Source organism: Trifolium pratense, linkage group LG2, assembly GCF_020283565.1.
Source record: "Trifolium pratense cultivar HEN17-A07 linkage group LG2, ARS_RC_1.1, whole genome shotgun sequence".
NCBI lineage: Eukaryota > Viridiplantae > Streptophyta > Magnoliopsida > Fabales > Fabaceae > Trifolium > Trifolium pratense.
Window position 1 is genome coordinate 34,779,445 of NC_060060.1, and position 12,740 is coordinate 34,792,184.

Below are 12,740 nucleotides of genomic sequence, written 5' to 3' on the forward strand. Positions count from 1 at the left end.
TGGCCAAACTTGCCCGCACAGCAGCTCGCAAAGCTCTAACCACTCGCCGTGTCAGCAAATTGAGTGCTATAATGGATCAAACTATGTCTATGAATTAATAATCATAAATAGGTGTTGTAATATATTCTATTCTATTCTAATGCTGGGTGAATTTCATGATACTCCAATGGATCCAACTATGATATAACCATTGGATGGATATGTATTTTAAAAATATTGGATCCAACATGAGTTATTATTATATATAAACAACGGTTGATGACATCTAAATGCTCTCAACTCCATATTGTGCGTTAATTCACAATTCCATCACACTTTTTTTTTTGTTAATTTTCAAATCAAATGCAGAAAGAATATTATAGCTCAACTTTCCCCTATTTCTGACCCCTCTACAACAAGAGGATATAATTTTATGCATCTTCCCAATTGGGCAGTCTTAAGTGATTTTTCTGCCCCTGCATTTTATTTTATGAAATACATTTATGTATGGTTAACGCCCTGTTAGTATAATAAATATACTTCTGTGTGGTATGACCCAAACGTTGGAGAAGCTCTTATTTTTTACTAGAAACTAAAAATAATGGACCCTAGTCATTCCATTGTGCATAAGGTTCTCTATGTGAGTTTGTTTGGAACTTATATACTTGAGTGCTCAATACACTAGTTCATTTTGCACTACCTCTGCTTCAAAATACGATGACAATGTTCATTATATCGATCAAACATGTTTGGCGGCATGATGACAATGGACGATGACGGCCAACAGTCATTGGGTTCCTATGCTAGTTATTTGTTGATTTAGTCCATTTCAGGTTGCTGCTCAAGTTTCAAGTGCATTTGGAATCAGCTTTTAGCATCAGGTAGTCCTCTAATGTATTATTATTGATTTTTTAAAAAAATTCTTTTCGGAGTTGTGTGATGACAAATTTCTTATTTTGAAATTCCTTTATTGGTTAAAGTTAATTTGCTCAACTGGTGGATTTTGAATGGCATAATAACAAACACTGGACCTGCTGTGAGTCTTTCTGTTCTTTTAATAACTAGTGTATAAACTTTTTTATGAAGATTTAATCGAGTCTCTGGGTATTATGTTTATGGTTGTTTTTACTTTTATCAATCTGGATTTATGGGTTCTAATTTGTTTTCCTCATTCATTTTGTGTGTGTGATAAATTAAGTGTTTTACTTTAATGCCATATATGACAGGTAGAATGGGTTTTACATTATCTTTACTCTGAAGGGATAGGTTAATCACTATATAAAGATTCAAGATCTTGCAAAATTGTTAGGATGTTTATTTGAATTTTACTCCCAATTGTGTCCCCCCCTCCATATTTGCAATCTTCTTGCTTTTTAGTTTCACCATTAGTCCCTAATACATGGAGCCATCACAGTAAGCAATTTTCTTGCCTTTTCAGTTTCACCATTTTTACTTTGGTTGTGCAAATGTCTCATGTGGTGGTTACTGATTAACTTTGACTTCTAAGTATATCGCACAAAATAGGCATGGCAAATAAACTTTATTAAATAACACCACAGCATAATCTAAGCACAAGAAGTGCCTAGAGGTTTCATAACAAATATTGAATTTTAATTTCTGATGCCAAATAACTTTAATTCTTTTGCATGATGATTGATTGGACGCACATATATTTTTGTCATTTGTGCAGGTTTGTGTTTGTGGCTCTGAAGCTATAATCTTTTCTCATTGGCCAACCTGCATCTTTGTTTTTCTGAAGCAATAATCTTACTTTATGTGCAGACGTCACTGTTATAGTGATTGGTGTTGGAACTGTGAGAGAATAATATGTGAGGGAAGGGAAAACGAGTGAATGTTATAGAAGTTTAAATTGGAAGTGATTGTGTGCAACTAAAGGGAGATGAAATTATTGGGGAATAGTATGAATTGTTGAGGCTGTTACCATTGTCCATGCTTTTACTAAGAAGTCATTTCCTGTTTGTGAAGATTCAGCAGAGCTTCGAAACAAAGAAGAGGAAAAAAGGTTCTTGCCAAAATTTTCCCTTGGTTTCGTTGTGTATCGTTAATCTCACGTGTTCTTCCTATTTGGCCTATTTTTGTCCACGTTTGCTTTACAAGTGGTTTCTTGTGAAGCAATGTTTTCCACATTGTTTCTAGGTGATTTGTTTGCAGTTTTCTGTTATGTTTTATTGTATTTTTAATTTCAATGTTGATTTTCTTATTTGTAAAGTGTTTGATGAAATCTAGCTTCATCTTATATTTTGTAGGCAAGTGAAACTTAATGTTTCAACGATGAATTTAGGGATGCAGTCTTTGTTATTTTTTACACTGACACATGAGTAAGCAGTGCGCTACTTTGGTTGCTACGCAAAGGTGTTTGAATCTAATATTTGCCTGTCCTTACATGCTGTCATAAATTTACTCAATGTTGTTCTACTCATGAAATTTTAGGCAAAAAATGCTGGTTTTATCCAACTGAAATGGATAAAATTTGTTGTTTGAGGGTTCTTATAGGGTAAAAAGAGTTTGTGATGACTCATCAATCCTTTCCAAAACTTGAAGCTAATGGTACAGACTATTCCTTCAAAGGTTTGTTGTTCTTATTAGATACTTATTATTTTTAATGGTTTTTTTAGTTCAAATTTTTCTTTAGTTTGGTTTATACCTACAACTACAAGTGTTCCTTCTTCCATAGTTACCTTTTTCCATTTGATTGTACACTAATTACAGGATATTGTTGAAACAGTTGATTGTGATGCAATTGACTTGTGTAGTGATCTGAATGTGTGGCTGAAACACAAATTGATGAATTTGTAACTGATCTTATTGTTTCCCTACCTCCAACTGCAAAGGATATAACCAATACTTTTGCAAGTGAGTGTATCAAACGCTGCCCCACAGTCAATACTGTGAAAAGAAATCTATCCCAGGTTTTTTATGGTGTTGCTGATTCTCAAGACAATATTGTTCTCAAAGCGAGTATACCCTCTATGTTTATATGGCCGTCTTCCGTAACAGTGCAGCATTCTTCTACATGCTATTTATAAGGACCATGTTTGTGTTTTTATATTTTGTGATGTTACCTATTGTCATAACAAGTCCTTGTTGATTTGGTTTAAGCCCCACCATATGCTAAATAAAATGTTTGTTAGTTTTTATTTTGATGATTCCTGGTTTATATATAAATTGTATCTTAACTAGAATATTTGGTTTTGTTCTTATGATTTAAAATGCTACTTTAATCACAACTCATATTCCTTATAATGTAACCAGTTACAAATCCAATAAGTAGCGTATGTGCTTACCATAAACAAGCATTTAGTTCCTAATTAACACAAACATATGCCTGATCTAAATCTATCTTTAGAGGAGGAATTCAACTTCAACATAGATTCTTAGATAAGTTTATTAACCGAGTCCGCATACTTATATGTTAGATCCTGATTGTTGCTTGCCATACGCCTTATAAGATCTAACAATTGGTACTAACCTTAGATTATGAGGGATAAAGGAAAATGACTATTTTTGTAAAGGAAAAGGCAAAGGGAGTCGTCGTAATCCAGCTTGGGTTGGCCGCCCGTGGCTTAGAGACAAGAAATCCCTTATGGCATATCTAAAGATGGAGACAAATTGAAGAATACCCTGAAGCTTTGTCTATTATGGAGTTGAACGACATTATCAAACTCCATCTAAGGTGCTAACACCAACAGTTAATATCAAAGGTTCCTTCCAGGTGTGTTGCTCCAGAATTTCAAGTTGAGCACAACACTAGGATTCCCTTTTAACAGTATGAAATGCACGACCATTGTCAAAGTAATGAGCAGCAGAACCTTCAAGGGGGAGGGAAAGAACATCAACACCATCCATCATGAATAGCCATATCAAAGGCTGCCGTGATATCAGCATCAAAACATAATTGGTGGCCAGCAGGCTTTGTACGTAGTAATTCTGGGTTCGAGAATTGGGATAACCACCAATATGGACAGTTTCATTCCATTACCTAAACCAAACACATTAGTTCCTGGAACAACAAGGATTCTTCCTCCTATTGTTGATAGTGTGTGAGAACTATGCCTTCATAGATTCATAGTGTTGAGTGTGACTGTTTTGTATTGCCTTTGGCCCTGCATAGGCAGCATAACCTCTATTGAAGTACCTTCCTCCTGCATGAAATATATTTTATATTTTAAAATATTTAATGTGCCCTCATGGTTTTATAAGATACAACTCTAAGTGTTAGCAATCTTATACATACTTGGTGATATATATATATATAAACAATTCGATTATATATCATTGTTTTAAGACTGATATACAAGTGAAATTGCTAACTAATTTGCAGCCTAACACAGCAACACAGACATGAAGTTTCAAATGAAGAATTATAGTGTTACATTTTTTAATTTCATGAGACATAATGTTAGGATAATGAGCACCTACAGTTAATGTGAGAAATAATGAAAGCCTCTAGAATTGGAGTAAACAGTTGTTCCATTAATTAATTAATTAGTCATTAGATTGATTCATCGAAGCATGTCACAGGCTTGTCTATTGATATTAAAAATTGCAAACTACTGTATATAATTTATTTATCCAAAGAAACAAACCTCTGAACGTACTCCAGATAGCAGGAAGGACTAATCCCAATCATCTTTCCCAGTAAACATGCAGCCGATGCTCCAAGATTGTATGATAAGCAATGATCCTTTTGTGGGTATAAAAAAAAACCATAAAGATCCCAAATGAAAACATTGACAAATGGAAATCAAAATAGTAGTAGTATAATGTAATTAAAATAATAATAATAATAATATAATTATTAGGGGTGTGCATCGGGCGGGTATGGGCGGGTTCGGGCCCAATTTGTCAATGCTGGATGAAACCGAAATGACAATTTCAAGGCCCAATTTCGACTGCAGCAGTGTTCGGTTTGGACGGGTCACGGGTCATGCAGTTATTACAGGCCACTGTTTGGGTTAGAACGGGTTGGGCTTTTTAAAGATTTGGGCCAAACTTTTTTTTACATATTTTTGATCAAGTTTTTTTTGTCCATTTAATTAAAAGAATAAATTGAGCTTAAAAAAGAAATAATTTTTTCCTGAATTAACTTTAATTGCACTATATTAATCTGTAAATATATTTGGAGCTAAAATAGTTTAATTTTTTAAAATATATTATGATTATAATTCTTTTAAATATCTAAAAATCTAGTTTTATTTTTTGGCATTCATTTGCAGTAGCACTGTAGTATTAACATATTTTGCATAAGTAGCTAATTTATGTTTTGCACTACTTATTTTCAAATTCATATTCAGGTTCCTTCCTGCTTGACTATCATCTCATTCAAACATTCAATTTTTGGTATCAAGTTCAGCTTAGTACTACAAAGAGATAGGTAGATATTTTACAGACCATTACAAATGTATATTACAGCTCATTAAAAATATGAAAATGAAAATAACATTCTTTCATAATTGTTGATTGCTGCCACCAGCCACCATTGAGTTGAGCTAGAAAAAAACAAACAAAAATTGAGTTATTTACTTGTTGTCAAGGTTTTATAGCAAAATCAATAAAGGAAATTATATTCATTAAACTTAAATAACAACAATAATACAAACAGAATACAATGTTAAAAAAAAAAGAGGCTAAACCTAAACTTAACTAAATAAAACAGAACTTAAAAGACAAAAATTTAAAAAGAACAAAGTAATCTTAAATAACTTAAAAAAGAATAAAACTTGAATAAAAAAGAACAAATCTTAAATAACTTCAAAAAAACACAACAACAGAGTTAAAATACAAGTTAGAATAGCTTACCATTTTTCAGATCTATGTCAATGTTGTGCATCAGAGGGAAGTTTGTGACTTTGTGACGTTTGTGTGACTTTCTTACTCCTTCAGTATTTAAAATAAAAAATAAATTCATTAGTATTTCAATTAAGAGTTGTAAAAGAAAAACGAAATAAACAAGTTAGTCAAATAAACAAGAAAAACGAAATAAGCAAGTTAGACAAATAAACAAGAAAAACGAAAAACAGAGTAAAGTAAAGAGTTAGAGAAACGGTGGTGACAATAGTGAGTTGTGATTGAGAGTGAGTTCATGGTTGAACTTGAATTTGTGAGTGAGAGAGAGAGAGAGCGCCGCTGCTTGCTATGTTACAAACTAGGGTTAGTTTTGAGTGAAGTATCTGTGAATGAGTTTATATACTAAGGGTTTGAGTTTGACATTGGGACTTTAAGAGTTTGGGATGAAGCAAATCAATAACAGTAATATATTGCCTTTCCTAGGAACGATATTCTCTGACTTTATGGCGGGAAAGTCAGGTGACTTTGGGTCTATATTGTTTGTCTGATCAATCCTGTGGTCCATATTATGCCACGTGTTCTACTTTTTATTTTCTTGGTGGTAAAACATCTTAACAAAAACGAAAAAAGGAAATAAATCTCAGATCTCCTTCCGGTCCGTCTTCACCGTCGCAGTGCTTCGCTGCTTCTATCGTCGTTGTGCATCCAACCAATAGTTTCACTTCACCGCATGGGTTCTCTCAATTGTTACCTGCTTGAACATTGAACAGTGCCGCTGGTGGGTCGACGGCGGAGCGACGAGAGTTTGATAGTTTGTTTCATTGTTCCCTGCTTTTTTTTTTGTTAAACTTAATTGTTGCTGATGTCTTTTTTTTCTGTTGACCATGGTTGCTGCTGATACAGGTCGACGTGAATGTTGCTGATGTTTTTTTTTTCCCTTCTGACCATGGTTTTTGCTGGTGGGTCGACGTGTTGCTGATACAGGATGAAGTAAAAATAAAAAACATGTGGCATAATATGGCCCACAGGATTGATCAGACGAACAATATAGATCCAAAGTCACCTGACTTTCCCACCATAAAGTCAGAGAATATTGATCCCCTTTCCTAATACTAATATGAAAATTGCTCTTTAGACCCCCAAGATTGCCTTAGGCCCCCCAAAAATCCCAAAACACCTCTGGATTTGTCTTCAAGCCCCCCAATAACTTGAATTCGGGTTGTAGAACCCAAAATGGCTTAATTTCGGTACATAGATACCGAAAACGCTAAACACATAAATCAATTCAAACAGAGTTGTTGTTGTTGTTCACCCCGCAAACAAAATCAATTCCTTTCATCCTCGATTGGTTGTTGTTGTTCATCCTGCTGTAGTTGTTGTTGTTATTGTTCATCTTCATCTTCCTTAAATCCGATCTTCCTTAGATCCGGTTTCTATCTACTGAAAATGCTTCGATTTGGTTTCGGTCTACCGAAAACGCTTCGATTCGGTTCTTATCTACTGAAAATGCTTCGATTTGGCTTCGAATCGGTTTCGGTCTACCGAAAACGCTTCAATTCATTTTTTATCTACCGAAAACGTTTTGATTCAGCTTCGTTTCGGTTTCAATTCGTTTCTATTCCTTATTAATCATATGGGATTGATTGGTGCGGATGATCTTTACGAGTGGTGCTGGGATCCGGGGCTTTGTTTTCTGTGTTAAAGGGTGGTGTTGTGCTGTTTTGCGGGTTCTGGTTTTTGCTGTTCGGTACCTGTTTTGACTGGTGTTGTAGCAGCTCTGTTTTGGTGCTCCCTGCTGGCCTTATTTTGTGTGTGTTAGTTGCTGTGGGATGTTGTACTAGGTTTTGTTCAGGGCGCTGGGTGTTAGTTTTTTGGCATTACTTGCATCCTTATGTTTTTTAAGTAGGTGTGTGTAATCTATTTGTACTTGCTGTATCTCTTTTCCAAGCACTTTTTGTGCTTGTTTTTCTAATAAATTAGCCTTTTTCAAAACAGGTAAAACAAGTTGTTTTAAGCTGTAGAACTTGGCACAACACATATGCTAGGATGAGACCAAAAAGTGAAAGAAAAACATTGATCAAAAGTTCAGTTTGGTAGATGCAAACCGAAATTAATCAATTTTGGTACATATGACCCGAAATGCCCTAAGGGGTAATTTAGTCAAATTGGGGGACTTGTGAGCAACATAAGGGGGCCTGAAGAGCAATTTTCTACTAATATAGTCTGGTCGGGTATGGGTATAACTGTTCCAAATAAACAAAATCCGGGCCCGACCGATTACACTCATATGAAGTTACTTTTTTTAACCCGTGACCCGTTTCAACCGACTCAAGTCACTTTTCTCGGTTTCATGGCTTTCGGGTGCCACGGTTTCGGTCGGGCGATGAAATTCTGCACACCCCTAATAATTATGATCAGTCAAAGTATGTATGACCACACCAACCAACCACTAGTAGTACTTCTTCTTCAGTTCTTCATTTAACGGTCAGTTAGTACATCACAATATTAATTTAATAAAAATATATATAGACACAAACCAGAAAGTAGTACTTAGTTTGACCACACATACTAATCATCATCATTAATCAGTAACTAAGTACCACAACCACAATTAGAGTACCACACACACTAATCATCATCACTACTATTACTACTACTGTCATCATCATCATCTTCATTTCTTGGCGTTGGTGGATCACTGACTTCCCCTGCACCAGCTGCACCTGCACCTTCATCATTGTCGTTATGATCATCCTGCTCGGCGTCGCTCTCTTCGTTACCGCTGCTATCACCTTCGTCGTCGTTATCATCCCCTTCGTCGCTGCTTCTGTCACTGGGATCCACAACTTGCCCAGGGCCATCATCCTCATCATCGCTTATCTCTTTGATGTCTACGTTTTCGTCGTTTCCTTGATCATCACCACCGTTGTTGTTGCCATCACCAACGTTAACGTTTCCTTCATCACCATTGTTGTTGTTGTTGCCACCTCCTTCCATATTATCTCTGTTAAATTTTTCTTTCTCTGTATCTGTTCCATTGTACTCTACGGTGACATTTATATACATGTAGAAATAAGAACCACATTTTTAGAAATGCACCACAGTTTTAGAAATATCAAGTTGCAGTGTTTTGGTTCTCATGTGTTTACATTTCACATGCCTCATGGCTATACATATTACATTAATTGCCAAGGTTTTAAATAAAGTTCCGTTACCGTGAAAAAGGCCGCGACAAAAAGGTATAGGCGCCTACCGTTACCATTTTTCACCATTTTTATAAGGTGAAAAAAATCAGGCCGAAATGTCTTTATGGCCGCGACGAAACATCGATACAGCCGCAACGAAACGCAATACGGCCGCTACAAAATGCTAATAGATAGAGACTTCTATTTTTTCAATAGAAATGCATAAAAATCATCAATAATAAACCAATAAGTATTTCCTTGTCTCTTATTTGGAAAAGATTTTCTACTAGTTAAATGTTAATATTAATAACGCACACTCGCATACACACGCGTACGCGCGCACACACAAACATAGGTGACTCATTATTATCTTTGGGGTCATCATTCTCTTCATTGTCACTAACGCCTTAAATATCGACTTCTTCGTCATCACCATCATCAACATTTTCTTCACCACCACCGTTGTTGGCATCTTTCACATACAGTTCATAGTGGCCGTCACCCCCAAGTGTTCACCACACCACGTGTTGGGAAAGCAATCATAAATAATAAACATATAAGTACTCATTTGAAAAAAAACTACAAGTTAAATGTTAATATTTTTAATATTAACAATGCACGCACGCTCACACACACGCATGCACGCACGCGCGCATACAAGTGACTCATTATTTTCCTACTACTAATCATCATCACTAATCAGTAACTAAGTACCACAACCACAATTAGAGTACTACACACACTAATCATCATCACTACTACTACTGACATCATCATCTTCATTTCTTGGCGTGGTGATGGATCAATGACTTCGCCTGGACCTTGACCACCCTGATCATCTTCTCCATCGTCTTCGTTGTCATCCTCCTCCTCCTCGGCTTCGCTCTCTTCATCGCTTCTATCACTGTCACTATCACTATCCTCATCGCCGTTGTCATTCTCCTCATTTTCACTAGGAGGATTGACAACTTGTCCGGGGCCATCGTCATCCCCTTCATCATCGCTTATCCCTAAGATGTCTACGTCTTCGTCGTTTCCTTGATCACCATTGTTGTTGCCACCTCCTTCCATATTCTCTCTGTTAATTGTTTCTCTGTATTTGTTACTCTACTGTGACATTTATGTATATACACCTAGAAATAAGAAGAACTGTACACTTTTAGAAATGCAATATCAAGTTGCAGTGATTTGGTTCAAATATGGTTACATTTCACATGCCTCATGGCTATGCATATTACACTAATTGCCACCTCCTTCCATATTCTCTCTGTTAATTTTTTCTCTGTATCCGTTCCATTGTACTCTACTGTGACATTTATGCATATACACCTAGAAACAAGAAGAACCACACTTTTTTTTATAGTGATAATTATTTAAATTTACTATAGAAGATATTTATACATGAAATTTGATTTTGACATTTAAAATTTATGTGTTAATTAATATGAAAAAATTTCTTTAATAAATTCGAAAAGTTTTATTTTAAGTTGATGGGTAGTATATTACTTCCATGTGCACTAGCGACCTAGGGGTGGGCTGAGGTGGGCCGCGGCCCACCCCATCCCAAAAAAATAATTTTTTTTATATTAAAGTATTAATTTAAATGTATTATTAATGATTTTAAATTACTCGGCAGACATATTTGTACAAATTTTAGTTTAAATATTAATTTAGAGTTGATTATTGATGATTATAAGTAACTCGGTGCACATATTAGTTCAAATATTAGTGTAAATATTAGTTCATGATTAATTGAATTTATAGTATTAGATAAAATTAGCAATTGAACTAGCATATATAAATATGAAATGACATTAAAAAAATATATTTAATTAATATTTAATTTTTTAAGTTCCATATTTTCATATTTGTTGCAATTTTAGTCCTATCTCAATTTTATTTTCTTTTTTGCCATAAAAATATAGCGAATTTTAATGCCAAAAAAATGTGAATTTTGGTCTCAAATTTGATATTTCATCTTTGGAGACAATTAATCACTTTTATGGCCAAAAATCACAATTTTTAGAGTAAAAATATAGATTGTTGGTACCAAAATTGTAACCTATGAAAATAGAGGGACCAAAAAATTCAATTCGAAAATAGATCGACTATTTGTCGGCCCACCCACAATATTTTTTTCGGTTCCGCCACTGTCCATGTGTTATAGTACCATTACCAAGTGTTTTTATAAGGTGTGTGTTCACCCATGCACAAATTTTACAATTTGTCCATGCTAAACCCCACCGTCCTATGTTCTATAATAATTTCGGTTAAGTGAAAAACTAACAAATTGAAGTTCTACTGAAAGCAAAGGACTAATAATAAATATAAATTCATAATGAATATCAATATTTCAAGCTATGAGTTTTTTTTTCCCAACAATAGAAACTAAAAATTAACAAAAGAAAACACTGATACAGCCGCAACGAAACGCAATACGGCCGCTACAAAATGCTAATAGATAGAGACTTCTATTCTTTCCAATAGAAATGCATAAAAATCATCAATAATAAACCAATAAGTATTTCATTGTCTCTTATTTGAAAAAGATTTTCTACTAGTTAAATATTAATAGGACAAAACTTACATGCATTTCCATACATGCATTTCTTACTTTTCCACTCACAAAGAGGTGGTTATTTTTATTAAAAAATAATTTTCTTTTATTTTTTCAAAATGAATAAACACAAATAACCACCTCTTTGTGAGTGGAAAAGTAAGAAATGCATGTATGGAAATGCATGTAAGTTTTGTCCATATTAATATTAATAACGCACACTCGCATACACACGCGTGCCCGCGCACACACAAACACAGGTGACTCATTATTATCTTTGGGGTCATCATTCTCTTCATTGTCACTAACGCCTTAAATATCGACTTCTTTGTCATCACCATCATCAACATTTTCTTCACCACCACCGTTGTTGGCATCTTTCACATACAGTTCATAGTGGCCGTCACCCCCAAGTGTTCACCACACCATGTGTTGGGAAAGCAATCATAAATAATAAACCTATAAGTACTCATTTGGAAAAAAAAATTAAGTTAAATGTTAATATTTTTAATATTAATAATGCACGCACGCTCACACACACGCATGCACGCACGCGCGCATACAAGTGACTCATTATTTTCCTACTACTAATCATCATCACTAATCAGTAACTAAGTACCACAACCACAATTAGAGTACCACACACACTAATCATCATCACTACTACTACTACTGACATCATCATCTTCATTTCTTGGCGTGGTGATGGATCAATGACTTCGCCTGTACCTTGACCACCCTGATCATCTTCTCCATCGTCTTCGTTGTCATCCTCCTCCTCCTCGGCTTCGCTCTCTTCATCGCTTCTATCACTGTCACTATCACTATCACTATCCTCATCGCCGTTGTCATTCTCCTCATTTTCACTAGGAGGATTGACAACTTGTCCGGGGCCATCCCCTTCATCATCGCTTATCCCTAAGATGTCTACGTCTTCGTCGTTTCCTTGATCACCATTGTTGTTGTTGTTGCCACCTCCTTCCATATTCTCCCTGTTAATTGTTTCTCTGTATCTGTTACTACTATACACTTTTAGAAATGCAATATCAAGTTGCAGTGATTTGGTTCAAATATGGTTACATTTCACATGCCTTATGGCTATACATATTACACTAATTGCCACCTCCTTCCATATTCTCTCTGTTAATTTTTTCTCTGTATCCGTTCCATTGTACTCTACTGTGACATTTATGCATATACACCTAGAAACA

The 12,740-nt window shown here is 35.1% G+C and overlaps 1 protein-coding gene and 1 long non-coding RNA gene across 3 annotated transcripts; one reads left to right on the plus strand and one right to left on the minus strand.

Moving 5' to 3' along the window:
* The first annotated feature begins 633 nt into the window (after positions 1 to 633).
* On the plus strand, positions 634 to 2,933 carry LOC123910818. Of its 2 annotated transcripts, none has more exons than XR_006810319.1 (3): positions 634 to 860; positions 1,670 to 2,568; positions 2,726 to 2,933. It is a non-coding gene; the product is annotated as an uncharacterized LOC123910818 (long non-coding RNA). The 2 variants fall into 2 exon arrangements; XR_006810320.1 differs by having other exon boundaries at positions 1,762 to 2,568.
* Positions 2,934 to 8,415: 5,482 nt separating this feature from the next.
* Positions 8,416 to 8,853, minus strand: LOC123904626 (prostatic spermine-binding protein-like). The gene has a single exon (XM_045954262.1). It carries the CDS (start codon positions 8,851 to 8,853, stop codon positions 8,416 to 8,418), a length of 438 nt encoding a protein of 145 aa, XP_045810218.1.
* Positions 8,854 to 12,740: the final 3,887 nt, after the last annotated feature.

Coding starts and splice junctions, on each gene's coding strand:
- LOC123904626 (XM_045954262.1), bottom strand. CDS start 8,853: ATGTATATAAATGTCACCGTAGAGTACAATGGAACAGATACAGAGAAA.